Below are 19460 nucleotides of genomic sequence, written 5' to 3' on the forward strand. Positions count from 1 at the left end.
TATCACTGAAATTAAATGTCAACATTTATTCATGAGAACACTGTGAATGGCTGAAGAACAGTTATAGGTACTTTCATGGTTTTGCTAAGTTAAAACTGTAATCTCCAGGTTACATTTTCACCAAACTATAACAACCCTAAAACTTTATATTGTTGGGTGAATTTATTAGTTAAAAAATAAATGTAAAGTAAAATATTATTAACATTTTCAATCTCTAACTATAACATTACTTTAACCTTTGCTTCTTTCTCTGAGAAACATGTATCTATATATGGCATGACTTCAGCTTACTGCAGTGACTGATAAAAGAAACCATGTCTCTGACTCGTTCAAAAAATTATGAAGAGCTTGTAGTGTGGTATTGAGTCAAAAGAAATGATGTTTATTTAAGCTGCTCTCCATGAAATGTGAAATTCATTTATTCAAGATATCAGTCAAAGGTACCAGGCTGATCAGCATGAGTTTTTTGTATCTTGTGCTATTAGCTCACATGGTAAAATTAAAACATAATACAGATTTAACCTAAAATAGGTTGTGCTTATGGCTCGATGTTACAAATGTAGTCAATTTTCATAGGTCCACACTAAAATTGCAGGGGCATATTATCAAGGACAGGCGATTAATTATCGCCGCTTCTATCGGCAGGAAACTGCCGATAAAGCGGCGATAATGGCCTTGATAATATGCTCTATGAATTCCAATCGAAGCCCACGTTAGATGTGTTCACATCTAACAAGAGGTTCGATTGGAATTCATAGAGCATATTATCTAGGCCATTATCGCCGCTTTATTGGCGGTTTCCGGCCGATAAAAACGGCGATAATGTATCGCCTGTCCTTGATAATATGCCCTGCAATTACTTGAGAGGCAAAAATAAATCCTGTCCTAGAGGCACAGCCTCCCTCCTTTCAACTGAAGTCCTAAATGGGAGCTAATCTATTGCAAGAAGCGTAGGAGGACAGAAGGCGCACGCCCCCCCCAAAAAACCTGGAACCTACTTCTCTGAGTTGATTGGTTCATATAGTCATAGTAAATTGTTTCATTTTGCAGTACTTTGCCTGCTTATAGTATATCTTCTTTAGCATGCATTGTTTGTGTATTGTAATAGCTACAGCTAAATATCCAAATAAATGATCCGCACACATCTCACATTCTATTTTTCCCCTACAGGAATGGATGCACTGGCAGTGTGGTCACTCCTTCTGGCCTTTGCTATGCAACAAATTATGGCAGAGGTATAGAATTCTACTTTCTTCAAAAATGCTTACAGAGTAAAATATTAGTAATAAATAAAGAAGAAGAGTGTGTCCAATAAATCATTTTATGAAAGTTTAACTCAAATGAAAAGTGTACAATGGCAAGTAATAGAAGTGCTAATGTTTAACTCATTTTATTAATATAAAAATAGCTGATTTCACCTTAATATTTGGACTACTATTCTGCTGTGTTTATCAGCTGCAGATTAACATAGAGGAAACAAAATTCTATTGGACCGAGTCAAAAAATGTTTGTCTGGTGCTGTCAAAACATACCAGAATAGGATTTTGGCAACATATGGCAATGTGTGACAAGAAAGTTTGTGCATAATTGTTGTTTGATATTCTGTTGTGACATTGATGTGTTCTCTTATTTTTTATATTGCTGTATTTTTGTGCTGTATTATTGCACTGTAATTCCCTAGCTGCTGGGGAACCTGCTCCAAATTTCAGCCTCAGCTCAATATCCTGTGATTCTGAGAACATGATCTAATCTCCTCATGCCCAAAAAAGAAATGTTATCTGATTCGCTCGTAAAACTGCTCTAATACAGTTGGGCCACGTTTGTGCTGTATAACCGATAGAAAAAAAGAAATAAAAATCTATGCATGTAAGTGATACGAGCTGTTGCATTGTTGCACGATAGACAAGGAATTAAAAACACATTGTGTGCAATGGAAGACAGATCTGCCATACGGAAACACATTCAAGTGTAAGGTTGAAAAACATATCCACATGACATAACTGACCAATGTGGAATTTCAAATAAAAAATAATTAGAAATATTGTTGAAATAATTTATGACCAGGGCCACTGTGGTATCTACAGGCATGGATGAAACACAGGTTGCAGTTATGGGTATCCAACTTTCTTTTTTTGCAAATGATCCCTCAGTACACTATACTCATATTATCCCTGTATGTGAGAGCTAGCCTCTGTCTTTCCCCGACTTCAGTGTATGTCTGTGTCTCTTTCCAGTACTCTCTGTTTTTTTCTACTTTCCAGAATTAATGTTATGTGGGCACCTAATGCACTTCTCTCGAGAGTTTAATGTTCTTTGGATGTTCCAGCTATATTACAATAACCTGACAACCCCCTGATTTCAAATTCAGGAGTATCCTCTTATGTTGTGCACATTTAAATCCCATTGATCACTTGAAATATCTTTTTGGATGACCACGTTGACCACCATGGTGGATGTGTCACATCCTTTCCAATGTTAAGATTTGAGTCAATGTTATCACTTGAGGCAGTAGTATAGACTACTTCAATAATGTGATGATTGATGGTCACTCATCTGTTCCTCACAATTGAGGTCACTCTTGGTTTGTTCTAAATAATTACTTGTAATGACATGCAGGCATATCTGGATTCCCCTTTCTCATCATAACCTTTTTAAGCAGCACCCAATCACCTTCCTTTATGTCTGAGTGACAAGCTTTTCTTTGTAGATCTGTATCATAGTATCCTAGTGAAAACTTTATGACTAAGCAAAAGGGTGGCAGGTCACTATTGGTGCTGGACAGTGTGTTTCAATACACATGCAGCATAGTACGCAAGGTCTGCTGGGCTGGTTCACAGTCCAGCTCAATGTGTTGTAGTGTTTACTTGTGGCTGAGTTTGAATCTCTCAACCATGCCAATTTGCCGGAGACCACTGTGATGTGAGGAGATGGGGGGGTGGGGGGAGTCAGCATGCCAATAACAGGTCAGGAAGGGGTATGGGTAATAAAACTCAGCTTCAAAGAGAGCAGGACAGTAAGAATGCAAACCAAGCCTACCCCAACATCCTCTTCTCCCCAGCCAGATGGGGCCCCAGGAATGTAATTTGTAGAAGGTCTGGAAAGGGAAGTGTGTAGGGAAATTAATCACACCAGTGTGTTGACTTAGCCAGATCTTCACTGAAGAAAGAAAACATCTCCATGTTTGATATTAAAGTGCAGTGCATTGTGGGAAAGGAATGTGCCACCCTTTGGAGGAAGCTGTCATGCTTTTGGGGTGCACCCTTTACCTCATGGGACAGGGCTGCCCCCCTTTGCCACACCAACATATTAGATAATAGGTGAGAGCTGCATAGCAACTCAGATATGCTGCCTTAAACTACAACAAGACGAAGGACTGCCCTGCTGAAACCCTTGCATACAGCAAGAGGACTGCACTCTGAATGACTGTGCCTGCTGCACACTAAGAAACTAAAGCCCGGATGTGGCCTTGCTTCAAAAAGAGAAGAAGAGGACACGCTGAAAGCAACAGGATAAAAAATGTCAACCTGCATCATCTCCAGCAAGAATAACCCAACTGATCACCTTCAAAGGATTAGGCCAGGTGCATTTTGGGAACTGTGGTCCCAACTTGTGAGGATCAACTAAAAGGTTCTAGAACCTTAGATTTGTGTTTTGGACACTTTGAACCCTCAAGAGTATCTTCAGAAAGAGGTTCCAGAATTTTGGAGCAGCTTTGAGAAAAAGCTTCATAAGGTGACTGGTCTGACGTCGAGAGTCAAGACAACTATTGCTTACTGTGACCTGGCCTGAATTTCAGGTTCATCCTGCTGAAAGCTCTGGAGGTCAAGACTTCCAGGAGTTGAACTGGGTCTTCTGCTGAACCAAGCCAGCAAAAACGCTGCAAATCCACCATGACAAAGTGATTTGCTCGCTGTCGAGGGAAAAAGCTCCAGAAAAGTTTTTAAGTGTGAAGGTAAAGTTTTGACCGAGGCCTCCTGATTAGTGTATCCAATCAGGGATCCATCATGGTTGGTCTCAAACTCTGACTTTTTCCCGGTCAAGCGTTGCCAGATGTCCCAATTTGGGGCACTAGAAAGTGTTTATTATTTAAAAATAAGTATTTTTGGTTCCCTACATTGGATTGTTGTCATTTTAGTGTAATTTTAAAGATAACGCTCTGAGGGACATCAGCGGGGGAAAGATGGCGGCCGGTCCGTAAGTCCGGTCGGGAGCTCCGTGCCAGAAATCAGTCCTCAGACAGCGCCAGAGTGAGACAACCTCGTTGCCGCTTACCTTCAGCAATGGAAAGGTGACAGGTACCCCGTCGGTGTATTGGAGGATAGATTTTAGAAGTTTTTGAATTCGGATATCGGTTATTCCGGCTCCACGGCTCCCGGCTCCACGCTGCTTGAATCGCGGCAGCCCGCAACCCGCAGCAGCTCGAGGGGGGGTGGAGCCCATGAACTCTGATGCACGTAGTGGTTTCGCTGGGAGTTGCTGAGCGCTGACCGTTGAGAGAGCGCTGAGAGACTGTGGAGTAGCAGCAGGAAAAGCAGCCAGGAATATTTTACTTTTGCCGGCAGGTTTTCTGAGACAAGTTTTGACACAACTCCTAACAGATGAAGGTGAGGTGATGTCGTTTTCTTTAGAGGGCGCCGGGAGCACATCTGTCTGATCATTCGCCTGTTGAAATTAACTTAAAAATAAATAACGATTAAGACCCACCAAGATGGACATTTGATCGGTCCATTCTTTTAAATTCAGCCATAGTGGACCTACTCAAGCAAGACACAGAGATATACTTTCAAGAGAATAAGGGTAGCGCGGTACCTCAAATTGTGTGGGAGGCCTATAAGGCCGTAATAAGGGGTAGGATTGGAGGGTTAGCCTTTAATAAAGCTGGAGAGATGAAAAAAGACATTAAAAAATTAGAGGAAAATATTACGTCCATAGATCGGCAGTTGTCCCTGGCACCTTCTTACTTACGAACTCAAGAGCTATCTAAGGAAAGACAGGAAAAAAAGGAAAGCCTAACAGAACTACTGGAGAGTAAAATTAGAGAAAGATGGGACTGCAGTAAACTTGCCCATTATGAGTATGGTGAAGGTTGCGGGAAGCTGTTGGCCTGGAAAAACCAAAACAGACTTGGTAAGAAACAAAATCAACTGAATTCCGCGCATCCACAGATCCACCATGGGAGGAAGATCCTTCTCCTACTTAGCGGCCAAAACCTGGAATTCTCTCCCCACCCACCTCCGCCTTACACAGAACCACCTCTCCTTCAGAAAGCAACTAAAAACTTGGATATTCGATAAATAAACACACCTCCCTCCCCCAAGCGCATTGAGACCCTCTGGGTGAGTAGTGCGCTGTACAAATTTTGGAACTTGAACTTGAACTTGATGTTTTTAAATGTTTTACACATCTGTCTCCTAAGTTAAGCTCGCCTGCTCATTGCCAGCTTCCAAGGGTTGAGCAAGGGAATCATTTATTGACATCTTGCATGGGCCTTATATTACGTCGGTGGCGTTATTACCATTACCAGTGGTGGGTGCATACTTAAACCTACTGTTAATCAATTTTACAACAAAGAGGGATTAGGACTATAGCTTTTTTAATCATTGAGAAATAGACCCTCGGATTGGTCTACTTCTATGGTACAGAGAAATTATACTGCATTCAACAGGTTCCATGGTATGTCATTATGTAAACCCATTAGGTGAGTCTTCAGTCTAAAGACCCATCGCCTTTCCCATTCAAAAAGGGTTTTTGTATGTTACTGATGATGTAATTCTTTCAATTATGGTCCATAATATATCATTTTCACAGTGTCATTTCTTAATCCTAAATTCTTTTTCTTTTTTAAAAGGCCAGGCCCGAGGGATGGGGTCCTTAGGGCCTTAATCAGCACAGGAAAGTGGGGCCATGAGGCCCCCTCCTGTAATAAGTAATAAAAAAAAGAAATAAATGTGTGACTGGCAAGTTGCTGGAGGCCCGCCCCCTTACTCCTGGTGCACTGCGTGTTGGGGGATGGAGTCCCCGTGTCTGCAGAAGGTCCTTGGGGGTCAACAGGACTTTGTAGTGACTCCAGGTTGTCCCACAAAGCGCATTTCATAAGAAGACTTCGGAGACCATGTCCCGTTTCCCCAAAGCGTACCTCCTGGTTCTCTGCTGGTTGGGATTTGAAGTCCTCCTGGGTCTAGAGTGTCCTTGTGTTCCAATAGGCCCTCCTCTTACCTCTAGTAAGTCCCACATAGCAGAATTGCTGAGAGGTCTTTTGAGGCCACGTCCTATTTCTATAACACAATGCATATGCGCTTGATGGCACACTGCTGGTTGCAGAATGAGTTCCTGTTCGATGCTGAGGGTTCCTGGGGACCCAAAAGCCCTCCTATTACCTCAAGTAAGTCCAACACTGCAGGATTCATGTGAGCTGGTTGGAGACCCTGCAGCCTTTCTTCTCACTCATGACATAGTCAGTGACATCCCTGATGTCATCACTGATGATACCATCAAATAAGGGTAAGTGTTTCTAAGGGTTTTGGGGTGTTAAACATATGTACTATCCTACTACAAAGGTTAAGTTAGTATAGTTCTCAAGTTTAGGTGGAGAGTAGCTCCTATGTAGAGACCCCTGCAACACAGCTGGCACTCTGAATCTGCTCACCTCAAATGTCTGTTCTTCGAGCAAAGGATTAGCACAGTGCCTTCCATGCCAAGCTAGAAAGGAACAAAGCCTTTTTCAATTCACACAGCAAAATCTTTAAGAATAGTATTAGCAAAGTGCTATTGATGCCGAACTGTAAACTGACAAAAGCATTTTACCATCCAGGCACAGGATTACTGTTTTGAATTGGTAAAATACCATCCAAGCCAACCTAAAATGCATAAAAGCAACAACTGGCATGTGTTTCGCTCTCATCTAAGCTCTTCAGAGAGATATATCTTTGTCCAGACGCAAGGCTGCACCCAGTATTCGTCAAAACAATACCCTTTCAGGCTTAGAGTGCCAAATTAATTATGCAAAAAAGGAAGAAGAGGAGCCGGAATAAATGAACTTCTACACTCTTTCTGGAGTGCATGCATTATTGGTGCTGCTTCGCGAGTGTCTTCTTGGGTATACATATCTATATATAAATATGTATATGTTTGTGTAAATATATATTACCTACTGGGGGTTGCCAGTAGGTAGTTATAGTTAGGACCTAGTTACCATAGGAAAATTGCAACATTCAATTCCCAATAACTTTGGCGTCGATTAACGAATCTTCGAAATTTTCAAAACAAATTCTTTGTTGATATCAGCTCCTATGTTGAAAGTTTGGGGGTGATTCGTCAATGGGGCGCAGAGAAAAAAGAGGGTCCCAAAACGTGTTTTCTCTATGTTAATTTCCATAGGAAACTTTAGACAAGGCTACAGGTCGAATGGGTGAACGGAATTACCCCAAATTTGGCAAGGAGAAGGGTCTTGGTCTAGAAAGCATGCTTTTGTTTAATTGGTGTCAATCCGTTCAGTAGTTTTTGAGAAATATCGAAATTTGCATATATCGATGATTTGAATTCCACCATCTGATTGGCTGAGGCGTTACGATATAGAGCTTGCTGCTGATTGGCTGTGAGCGGTGCGAGCGGCTGCAACTAGGAAGTGTTGGCCGCCATTTTGTGATTCCGTTGAAGCGAGTAAGAGGAAAAAGGGGAAAAAAAGTGGGAAAGAGGAGGGTAGGAATGCTGTTAGGTCTGTCGGGTGGTTAGGGTGTGCTGTGGAGGGAGTGTGAAGCGAAGTATTTACCCTACCGCTGTGAAAGTGCTGTTTTGCCTGCTGTGAGATGGTGCTGAAGTGAGGTGCCGGTACACTCCGGGATGAAAGCGTGCGTGTAAACCGTGAGCTGAGTGATGTAAACTGATGTGCTCTGGGCACTGTAGCATACTGGCCGAAGCGAAGTATTTATCCCTACCGGTGTGAAAGTGCTGTTTTGCCCACTGTGAGATGGTGCGGAGGTGAGCGGCCGGTGAACTCGGCGATGAAAGCGTGTGCCTAAACTGTGAGCTGAGTGCTCTGTAGCATCCTGGCAGAAGCAAAGTATTTACCCATATCGGTCTGAAAGTGCTGTTTTGCCTAGAGTAAGATGGTGTTGAGGTGAGGTATCAGTAAAGTCAAGGATGAAAGCGTGTGCTTAAACTGTGAGCTGAGTGCTGTAAAGTGATGTGTTGTGGGTGTTGTAGCATACTTTGCAAAAGTGATCTATTTACTCCTACTGGTGTGAAAGTGCTGTGTTGCCCACTGTGAGATGGTGGTGAGGTGAGGTGCCGGGACACCTGGGCATGAAAGCATATGCCTAAACTGTGAGCTGAGTGGTCTGTGGCATACTGGCCAAAGCGAAGTATTTACTCCTACCGGTGTGAAAGTGCTGTTTTGCCCACTCTGAGATGGTGGTGCGCTGAGGTGCCGGTATACTCAGGGATGAAAGCATATGCCTAAACTGTGAGCTGAGTGGTCTGTAGCATACTGGCAGAACCGAAGTATTTACCCTTACCAGTGTGAACGTGCTGTTTTGTCTAGAGTGAGATGGTGCAGAGGTGAGGTACTGCTAAACTCGGTGATGAAACCATGCACCTAAACTGTGAGCTGAGTGCTGTAATCTGATGTGCTCTGAGCAGTGTAGCATAGTGGCTGTTGTAGCATATGTGTGCAGGTGGTGTTAGGATGCGTTTAGAGTATAGCGGGAGTGGGAAGCAAACTACTCACTGGTACCGGTCTGCAGACTCGGGGATGAAACTGTGAGTGTAAGTTGTGAGTTTATTGCTGTAAAGTGATGTGTTGTGGGTGCTGTAGGATACTTGCCGCTGTAGCATACCTATGTAAGTACTGTTAGTGTGCGTTTATACTATGCAGGGAGTGGGAAGCGAACTACTCACCACTACCGGTCTGCAGACTCCAATGAAATGTTTTCGGAAGCAGGGTTAAAGAAATAATCGTGAAGAACATAATGCAGAATTTTGCAATGCCACAGAAGAAAAATTGTGAAATGAGGTGTGTCTAATAAAGTGGCTGTGTGTAATAAAGGGATGGAGTTTGAAAATTATATAGAAAGTGTCTTTATTTAAGTGCCATAATTAGACCCACTGGTGCAAGAGTTAGGGTATCCAGCTGATGCAAAGTTGAACCACTTCTGCTGTATTCAAACGTAAGCTCCTGCATCAGTAAATTGCATATTACATGTTACAGTCGAATGTGACATAAACAATAGCTATTACACTTGAATGACTCTACACTCTATAAGGAAAATAAAGGTAGGATATGATTACCATATGTATCCTTTAAGAAAAGAAATAAATAAAAACGAAATTGCAAAATGTAATCATCAAACTTTTCAGGTACCTTGGCTGTGCTTTTTTATAACAGAAAATTATCAACAGTTGAATTGTTAGCAATCTGTTGTACAGTAGATTCAATGTGGTGCGTGTCAGAATTGGTACTAGTTCTACTCACATTGGAACTTTGAGGATGAATACAAACATTTGGCTTCTGAGAAGCACATTCAGTACCTTTGTAGTCAAACCATACATTATTGTCTTCAGCTGTTTCAAAAAAACATTCTTGTCTAGAGAGAAATACTCCAACCACTTCTGCTGTAGTCAAATTGAAGCTCCTGGATCAGTGAATTGCACATTATATGTTACAGTTCTATGTGACCTACACAATAGCTATCTGACATGAATGAATACATTTCAAAATGAAAATGAAGGTAGTTTACGATCACCATACTGTGCCAACCAGTTCCTAAACAAAGTCGTATTTTTTCATTTTTATAGTGAGGTTCTGAGCAGAGGTTGGCTTTGAGTAAATTTGTGTTAAAGGGCTTTATGAATAACAGGGAGGCAGAGAGGCGCGTGCACAAAGAATATATGTGGTTTCTAAATGGGTGTCGGGTTTAGGCTAATTTAGGAAGTAAATAGCGTACTTGCATAGGCCATATATCACTGATCCCTGGTTAAAGTGGAGACGTAAGGGGCAATAATGAAGATAGAGTTCAAATGTCTGAGTATACTTAGAAAGTTGTTATATGAAAGTAGTAGGTTGAAGTATATTATAAAAAATGTGTAGGACAAAGTAAAAAAAGATGGAAAAAAATAGATTTGAAGAATAACATGAGTTTCTTACAAGTCTTGGAGATTCCATTCCAGACGTTCTTCAGCGGCTTGAGATGCATAATTTTCCAAGAGGCTATTGTTGCCATCGTCTGAGAAAAGCGAAGCAATCCAATTCATATCCTCGAAGGGACAGTAATGTTCCTCGAATGTTGGAGCAGCAATTTGAATTGGCAGGCAATCTGCGATGTTGTGAAAGGTTGCACGTTGCAGGAGATCTTTTGCAGCTGCGCAGAAATACCATTCCGCTGCGATTCCTTGTTGCATTGCATTTGCCATTGCTCCACTGCCAGAACAATCACGTTCAAGGTTTTCAAGATAATGCATTAGCTGCTGGATATCGAGAGTGATTGTTGGGATGTTGGCAAGGCATACATCCATTCGCCAGTCAAATGGGCAAGTTTTGCAATCAAACGATGGTTGTCCGCATATTGCATAAGAGTAGATAAATGTTATGTTGTAGTTAGCTCCGACAATAGATAGAGGTAGGTAGCTAAAACGTTTTTCCATTATTTTACAGTATTGATGTAGCTTGGCATAGAGGCGTATTTGGTCGAACATAGTTGTTACCTCAGAGAGCATAGCCATGTCTAGAAGTAGTAGGATGGCCGCAAAGAGAGCGAGAATTATGGGCACTGTTCCTGTTATTCCAGAGATGATCGAATGAATTTAGTGTGGTATTAAAAGAAGAACAGTTTGAAAGCATGTTAGAAGGCTGTAGGAGACCGTTTTTAAAAAGTGTGCCAGACCTTGAGTGTGACGTGTTGAAAATTGTGTAACAATTCATAAAGTGTAATTGGCGGTTCGTATTTAAAAGGGAGTGTATTTTATTTTAAGTTTGTGGAATCTGCAGTCGATAAATTTCTTTTGCAGAAGTGAGGGAGACTTGTGTTCTGAACAAAATCACATTTAGATGTCAGTTATGATGGCGGACAGACCAATGTCCGTCCGCCACCCCCGAGGGGGGAGGGACCGTCCGCAGGGGCAGCGGCGTTCCCTCCATACCAATTAGGATGAGACCGCCACCCTGGCGGTCACATTCCGTATCTTTAACATTGCGGCGGGTGCTGCTTCAAGCAGCACCGGCCGCAAGGTTAAAAAGTGCATGCTTTGCATTTGCATGCACAAAGCGGCAAGCACCGCGCGGTGCCTGCCGCTTTGTGCATGCAAATGCAGGGGGGTACCATAGGTACCCCCCATGTGCACCCCAGCCCCCCTGTCACCCTGGGGGCCCGCAAGGGGCCCCCAGAAGCAAATATCAACATGCTTTTCCACGGCAGAAAAGCCGCTGTGGAAAAGCATGTTTACACACACAGCCTAATTTGGCTGACGGTGTCTTGCAGACACCGCCTCCAAATTGCGGTCAACACCCCGTGGATCAGCGGCGGACGGACCTGCCGCCCGCCGATGTTCCCACCGCCATCCTAATCTGGTGGTGGGTGTTTTCTCGGAACGCAGCGGTGAATCCGCATCCTCCGGGCCGGCGGTGGCTTCCACCGGCCCGGAGGATTCGGATTCACCGCAATCATAATCGACCCCTTAGTTTGGTTTGCTTCCTGAAATCTGTTTTGAAACTAGGAATTGAATGCCAAGTTTAATTTGGGAGTTAGTTTGTGTGGGTGGGAATAGACATTGCCACAGGAAGTTACTGTGTTTGAAACAGTAAGGACATGCTGTTTTCCAGCTCACATTCCACAGGAGTGCATGTTATTGAGAAGCAGATAACTGCCGTTAGAAATCTCTGTGAATGTTGGTCTGATTGAGGGAGGTGGCGTCCTTGTAAGAAAGGACGCAAGATTGGGGGCTGTAAGCTTAGAAGCGCCGTGTAGTTGGACATTCTTGGAAAGTAATGAGTGACTGCCATTGTGGTCGCAGTTTTCACCTGTGAGAAAAACTTCTGTATGCTCTTTAAGACAGCGATATGTAAATTGGAGAAACCACTGCTCGTGAATAAACACGCTACCTTATATAATCACACACAACATGACAAACAACATGTGCACCTAGCAGACACAACAACACTACATACTGTTGGAAAGTAAACTTGGCTAGCCATGTACACAAACTAAACATGGCATGGCACCTCTGCCCCACAATGCAGAATAGGGGGGGAGAGGGAAGCAAAGTATGTGCGAAGGTGGTAAGTAATTATCGATTATAAAATTATATAATGCAAAGTCTTGAGGGGATGTGCCAGACAGAGTTGAGTATGCAGAGCACAGACATGTACATGTCAACATACAATGATGGTCTATTGAGTGAAGTGGACAGTGGACGCAACCATGATAGTACAGTCAGTAGAGAAGATTACAGAATGTTTAGGGTAGTGGGCTGGCTTGGCGTATTCAAGGCTACCGTAGGGGTGTGAAGAAGCGCCACGTTCCTCTAGGTGTGGTTCTCTTCTGGATTGGCGAACATGTCTGCCAGGTCTGCGCATCTTACACCGCCACGAGGCTGACGCTGTGAGCGACGGTGGCTGCGTGAATGATGCTTATATCGTTCTGATATCCAGAAACCGTCGTGGCCACTGCAACGCATATATGCTCCTCAGTGCACCTTTCGACACCACCATATGTAAAAGAGGGCCCACCACGTGCCGGCGGAAGCTCCTGGGCCGAGGTCTGTGAGCTCAGAATGCTCCTGAGATTAACGCTGGGTACCGCGACACAGGCACACAGCGCCCAAACTGAGGCCCAGCACTGTGGAGTGCTCTGTATACTACTAACACAGTAGTCCAACAGGTACCAACAGTGGAACGGTGTCTTGAGCTCACAGTGGCGATGTTACAGCTGCATCTGAGAGTGGAGATGGAGGTACTCCCTTCGACCAGCTGCAACCAACTCTGGGTCCCAACAGTGGAACAGTGTCTTGATCCCACAATGGATGATGTTAGAACTGCATCTGAGAGTGGAGATGTAGGTACTCCCTTTGACCAGGTGGAACCAACTCTAGGTTCCAATAGTGGAACGGTGTCTTGATTCCACAATGGAAGATGTCCGATATTACATTCTGCTTGGTTTTTACTGAACTCCTTTCGTTGAGGTGCATTAGACTCTGTGCTTCCGTAGTTAACTGCTGCACATGATTATTAGGCATGGTTTACTGCAGTTGCTGGAGTATACAGTGGTACAGCAGGTCCGAACAGTGAAAGGAGGTCTTAATTCTATGATTGAGGATGTCAGAAGTTAAAGTCGGTGATGATTTCTTTGTACCCCCTCCGATGAGGTGCAAGCAACTCGAGGTGCCAACAGTGGAATGCTGTCTTGATCCCACAATGGGCAATGTTAGAACTGTATTTGAGAGTGGAGATGGAGGTACTCCCTTTGACCAGCGGCAACCAACTCTAGGTCCCAACAGTGGAACGGTGTGTTGATTTCACAATGGATGATGTTAGAACTGCATTTGAGAGTGGAGATGAAGGTACTCTCTTTGATCAGGTGCAACCAACTCTAGGTCCCAACAGTGGAACAGTGTTTTGATCCCACAATGGACGATGCCCAATATTACCTGTTGCTTTCTTTTCTCAGAAGTTGGTGTGTTGAGGTGCATCACACTTTGTGCTTCCATAGCTAACTGCTGCACATGATTATTGGGCTTGGTTTACACTAGTGGGTGGAGTATATTGTGGTACAGCAGGTGCAAACAGTGAAATGGGGGTTTGATTGTATGATTGAAGATGTCATTAGTGAAAGTCTGTGATGATTTCTGTGTACCCCCTCTGATCAGATGCAACCAACTCCATGCTTTCGAATCCATCAGTATGTGGCTGTGAGGTGTTAATGACCACTGCATCTGGTCTAGAATGCGGTTCGCAGGGTTCACAATTTAGATTGAGTGGTGATTGTTTAATTACAGAATCCAGTGGTTAAGTAATTAGAACGTCTTTTGAAACAAACACAAGATTGATTTATTAGAACATTGGAATGTTGGGAGCTCCTTTGAAAACAATGGAGTTGCTCCGTTCTTATAATGACTTGTATAAGCCTGGAGCTCCAACATTGCAAAGGTTTTTTGTTCACAGCTCTGGCTGTGAACAAATGCTTCAGGGAGCCTGAAGGGATTCCAATCCCCTTGTGCTCTCTTAAGGCTTTGCTTTATTTGTTAGAACATTCTACCCTCTAGTGGCCGAATGTTCAAATAGCCTTATAGCCCTTCGTAGCTGGGCTACACTGGCATTTAAAGTCCCTCTCCCTTGTTAAAGGCCCTCGCCTTTGGCTTGGGCCTTTGATGCTGGTTAGGGCCTTTAATAGCAGGTATAGCCTGCTATTGAGGGCTACAAGGCCATAATATACTTGCTTGAAGAAGTTTTTTTAGATGAGTTATAGGGTTAGTAAAATGACCAACTTCATCTTGCAAGTCCAAAGGAACAGTGAATAGTGTAGACTGTGGACGGATGAAATCCCAAATCGATTTTTTTAAATTTATTTATTGTAGAGTTTTATGTAATTTATGTTGTTCTATTTTGTAAAGAGGGAGTGAGAAAAAGTGTTGATGGTTGTGTGTGTGAGTGCTGCCTTCAATTACCAATGCAGACAGTAGTGTTCACAATTCAGATTGAGTTGCTATTTTAGAAGATGCAGTCCTGTAAGAGAAGAGATTGCTTTAGTGTGCTCTGTCTGGACCACTTATACGCATCATTGCAGGCTCCGCGTATTGCAAACTGTAGAGCTCAAGTCAATGCCACATGGCTGTGGGCCCTTGCTGAACGCTCTCTCTGGCCTGTACTACAGACTTCAGTTTTCAAATTCGACATTGAGCGGTATTTTAGATGATACAGTCCTGTAGGAAAAAACATTGCTGCAGTGCACTCTGTCTGCACCACTCATACACATCTTTGCAGGCTTTGCACACATTTTTTTTGCTTTGCGTATTGCAAACTGTAGAGCTCAAATCAATGCCATGTGGCTGTGGGCCCTTGCTGACTGCTCTCTCTGGCCTACACTGCAGACAGCAGTATTCACAATTGAGATTGAGTCATTATTGTAGATCAGGTAGTCCTGTAGGAAAAGACATTGCTCCATTGCCTTCTGTCTGCAACACTCATATGCATCATTGTAGGTTCTGCACACGTTTGTTTTGCTTCCCGTATTGCAAACTGTAGAGCTCAAGTCAATGCCACATGGCTGTGGGCCCTTGCTGAACACTCTTTCTGGCCTGTACTGCAGACTTCAGTTTTCAAATTCGACATTGAGTCGGTATTGTAGATGATGCAGTCCTGTAGGGAAAAACATTGCTCCAGTGCGCTCTGTCTGCACCACTCATAAACATCATTGCAGGCTTTGTACACATTTTCTTTTGCTTCGCGTATTGTAAACTGCAGAGCTCAAGTCAATGCCATGTGGCTGTAGGCCCTTGTTGACTGCTCTCTCTGGCCTACACTGCAGACTTCAGTGTTCACATTTGACATTGAGTCGGTATTGTAGATGATGCAGTCCTGTAGGAAAATACATTGCTCCAGTGCGCTCTGTCTGCACCACTCATACGCATTATTGCAGGCTCTGCACACAATTTTTTTGCTTTGCAAATTGCTGGCTGTAGAGGTCAAGTCAATGGCACGTGGCTCTGGGCTCTTGCTGACCGCTCTCGCTGGCCTACACTGCAGACAGCAGTTTTCACAATTGAGATTGAGTCGCTATCGTAGATGAGGTAGTCCTGTAGGAAAAGACATTGCTCCAGTGTGTACTCTCTGCACCACTAATATGCATCATTGTAGGCTCTGCACATGTTTTTTTGCTTTGCGTATTGCAAACTGTAGAGCTCAAGTCAATGCCACGTGGCTGTGGGCCCTTGCTGAACGCTCTCTCTGGCCTACACTGCAGTCTTCAGTGTTCACATTTGACATTGAGTTGGTATTGTAGATGATGCTGTCCTGTTGGAAAAGACATTGCTCAATTGCGCTCTGTCTGCACCACTCATACACATCATTGCAGGCTCTGCATAAGTTTTTTTGCTTTGCGTATTGCAAACTGTACAGCTCAAGTCAATGCCACGTGGCTGTGGGCCCTTGCTGACCGCTCACTCTGGCCTACACTGCGGACAGCAGTGTTCAGAATTGAGATTGAGTTGCTATTGTAGATGAGGTAGTCCTGTAGGAAATAGAATTCTCTAGTGGTACTGTCTGCACTATGCATACGTATCATTGCAAGCACCGTACACGCTTTTTTGTTGCTTCGCTTACGACAAACTGGGCAGCTCAAGTCACCTTATGTAGCTGTGGGTTGTTGCTGACTGCTCTCTGTGGCCAACACTGCAGACAGCAGTGTTCACAATTCAGACTGAGTCGCTATTGCAGATAATGCAGTGTTGATGGCAACAGATATTGCTCCTAGAACGGCCTGTCTACAGCACGCGTTATCACTGGCTGTGCACATGCTGAATGCTTTTGATGTGGCCATGTGAGTGCACTAGAACTGATAGAGTGTTTATGATATCATATTTTTGTGTATTATTTCAGATCTATTGATTGTGTATCAGTATACCAAAAGTTGTGGTTCTTTTACGATAGAATTATTTCTGTATTATTTCATATCTGGTGCAACTGGTGGACACCCCCACCCACTACGCCGGACACACGCTGGACCCGGTCTTCACATCCAGCAAGCACGTCTCCTTCAGCCACGCCACCGGACTCCACTGGACAGACCACAGCTGCGTCCACTTCAGCTTCAGTAGAACTACGACCCACCTCCATCCGCAACGGGTCCCCCGCCGCAGCTGGAACAAGATCACCGCCGAGCAACTCACCACCTCCCTCAACCAGAACACTCCCACCAGCACAACGGACCCCAACGTAGCAGCCAGCAACCTCAACAAGTGGCTGACCGCCTGCGCCGATGACCTCGCACCACTCAAGAAACCTCCCAGCGGACCCGGCAGCAAGAAAACCCCCTGGTTCACCGACGAACTAAAGGAATCCAAGAAGAACTGCCGCAACCTCGAGAAAGCCTGGCGGCTCAACCGCACCACAGACAACTGGACTGCCCTCAAGCACGCCACCCGCAAACACCATCAACTCATCCGCGCCACCAAGAAGACGGCACTCAAAGAACGACTGGACAACAACGCCCACAACAGCAAAGAACTCTTCAGCATCTTCAAAGAGATCTCCAACCCCAGCGCCGGAACCAGCGACATCACTCCCACGCAAGACCTCTGCGACTCCCTCGCCTCGTTCTTCCACCGCAAGATCGCCGACATACACAACAGCTTCGACCCACAGACCACGCACCCTACCACCGAACCAACGCCCGCCACCACCACCCTCTGCAAATGGACCCCGATCAGCACCGAAGACACCACCCGCACGCGATGAACTCCATCCACTCCGGATCACCAACCGACCCCTGCCCACACCACGTCTTCAACAAAGCCGCCGCCACCATCGCACCCCATCTCCGAGACACCATCAATGCCTCCTTCCACACCGCCACCTTCCCGGAGAGCTGGAAGCACGCCGAGCTGACCGCCCTCCTGAAGAAACCAACAGCGGACCCCACCGACCTCAAGAACTACCGTCCCATCTCGCTCCTTCCTTTCCCGGCCAAAGTCATCGAGAAGACCGTCAACATACAGCTTGCCGCCTTCCTCGAGATGAACGGATCCCTCGACCACTCGCAGTCCGGATTTCGGGCCAACCACAGCACCGAGACCGCCCTGATCGCAGCCACTGACGACATCAGAACCCTGATCGACAATGGGGAAACAGCAGCCCTCATCCTCCTGGACCTCTCCGCAGCGTTCGACACCGTCTGCCACCGAACCCTAGTGAAGCGCCTCAGCAACATCGGAATCCGAGAGAAAGCACTGGAATGGATCATCTCGTTCCTCACCGGAAGAACCCAGAGAGTATGCCTCCCTCCGTTCAGATCCGAGGCCACCGAAGTCATCTGCGGCGTACCACAAGGATCTTCTCTCAGCCCGACCCTCTTCAACATCTACATGAGCCCCCTCGCAGCCATCGCACGCCAACACAACCTCAACATCATCTCCTACGCCGACGACACCCAGCTGATCCTCTCCCTCACCAACGATCCCACCACCGCCAGAGCCAACCTACACGAAGGGATGAATGACGTCGCCGACTGGATGAGAAACAGCCGTCTCAAACTGAACTCAGACAAGACGGAAGTCCTCATCCTGGGATCATCACCCTCAGCCTGGGACGACTCCTGGTGGCCACCGGCCCTGGGCACCGCCCCCAAACCTACAGACCACGCACGCAACCTGGGCTTCATCCTGGACTCCTCCCTCTCCATGACCAGACAAGTCAACGCCGTCTCCTCGTCGTGCTTCAACACCCTGCGCATGCTCCGTAAGACCTTCAGATGGATCCCCACTGAAACCAGGAAGACCGTCACCCAGGCACTCGTCACCAGCCAACTGGACTACGGGAACGCCCTCTACGCCGGAACTACAGCCAAACTCCAGAGAAGACTCCAACGAATCCAGAACGCCTCCGCACGACTCATCCTGGACATCCCCCGACACAGCCACATCACCGGACACCTGGGAGAACTGCACTGGCTCCCCGTCAGCAAGAGAATCACGTTCAGACTCCTCACCCACGCACACAAGGCCCTACACGACCTGGGACCCAAGTACCTCAACGACCGAATGACCTTCTACACGCCCACGCGCCAGCTACGATCTACCAGCCACGCACTCGCCACCGTACCTCGCATCCGCAGAACCACCGCCGGAGGAAGATCCTTCTCCTACCTGGCAGCCAAGACTTGGAACTCCCTCCCCACTCACCTTCGACGCACCCAAGACCATCTCTCCTTCAGGAAGCAACTCAAGACCTGGCTGTTCGAGCAGTAACACACCCCTTCTCCCAGCGCCTTGAGACCCTCCCGGGTGAGTAGCGCGCTATATAAATGCAGTGATTGATTGATTGATTGATTGATATCTACTGTCCCGACCTTACTGCAGCACAGATTATCGATTCTTTTAATATTGAATCACTGTGTGTGATCCAATGATTACTGTTGTAGTTGACGCTAGCAGCAACCTTTCCCTGAAGGCTGCTTTACACTCACCCACAGACGTATCCAGCACAGACGTCACTGGATATGTCACCCTGGTAATAAAAAGGAGTTAAGCGCACGTGCCCCTACCCACTTCCACTATCTATCTGTGTCCGTGTGTTCATTATCTATGCATGATACTGTCTCTGGGCCGTATTATATTACGTTGTGCTGTGGACAGCATATGCAACCATGTTCCGTAATTCAACTTTTAGGTGTATGGCTATCACAGGTGGAAGGCTACTGTTGTGTGAAGTGTAAGATATGTGTATATTGCAAAGCTCTCTAGGCAGAAGATGTGTGTCT

The 19460-nt window shown here is 45.4% G+C and overlaps 1 protein-coding gene across 1 annotated transcript in view; it reads left to right on the forward strand.

The window, feature by feature from the left end:
• The first annotated feature begins 1202 nt into the window (after window positions 1-1202).
• Window positions 1203-19460, forward strand: part of LOC144761287 (cysteine-rich venom protein pseudechetoxin-like) — a 480203-nt gene continuing 461945 nt past the window's right edge. The window contains exon 1 of the mRNA XM_078646739.1: window positions 1203-1235. Within this exon, the coding sequence (XP_078502865.1) occupies window positions 1215-1235 (21 nt within the window). The 5' untranslated portion in view covers window positions 1203-1214. The remainder of the gene's footprint in view (window positions 1236-19460) is intronic.

Source organism: Lissotriton helveticus, chromosome 6 (assembly GCF_964261635.1).
Source record: "Lissotriton helveticus chromosome 6, aLisHel1.1, whole genome shotgun sequence".
In the NCBI taxonomy this organism is placed as follows: Eukaryota; Metazoa; Chordata; class Amphibia; order Caudata; family Salamandridae; genus Lissotriton; species Lissotriton helveticus.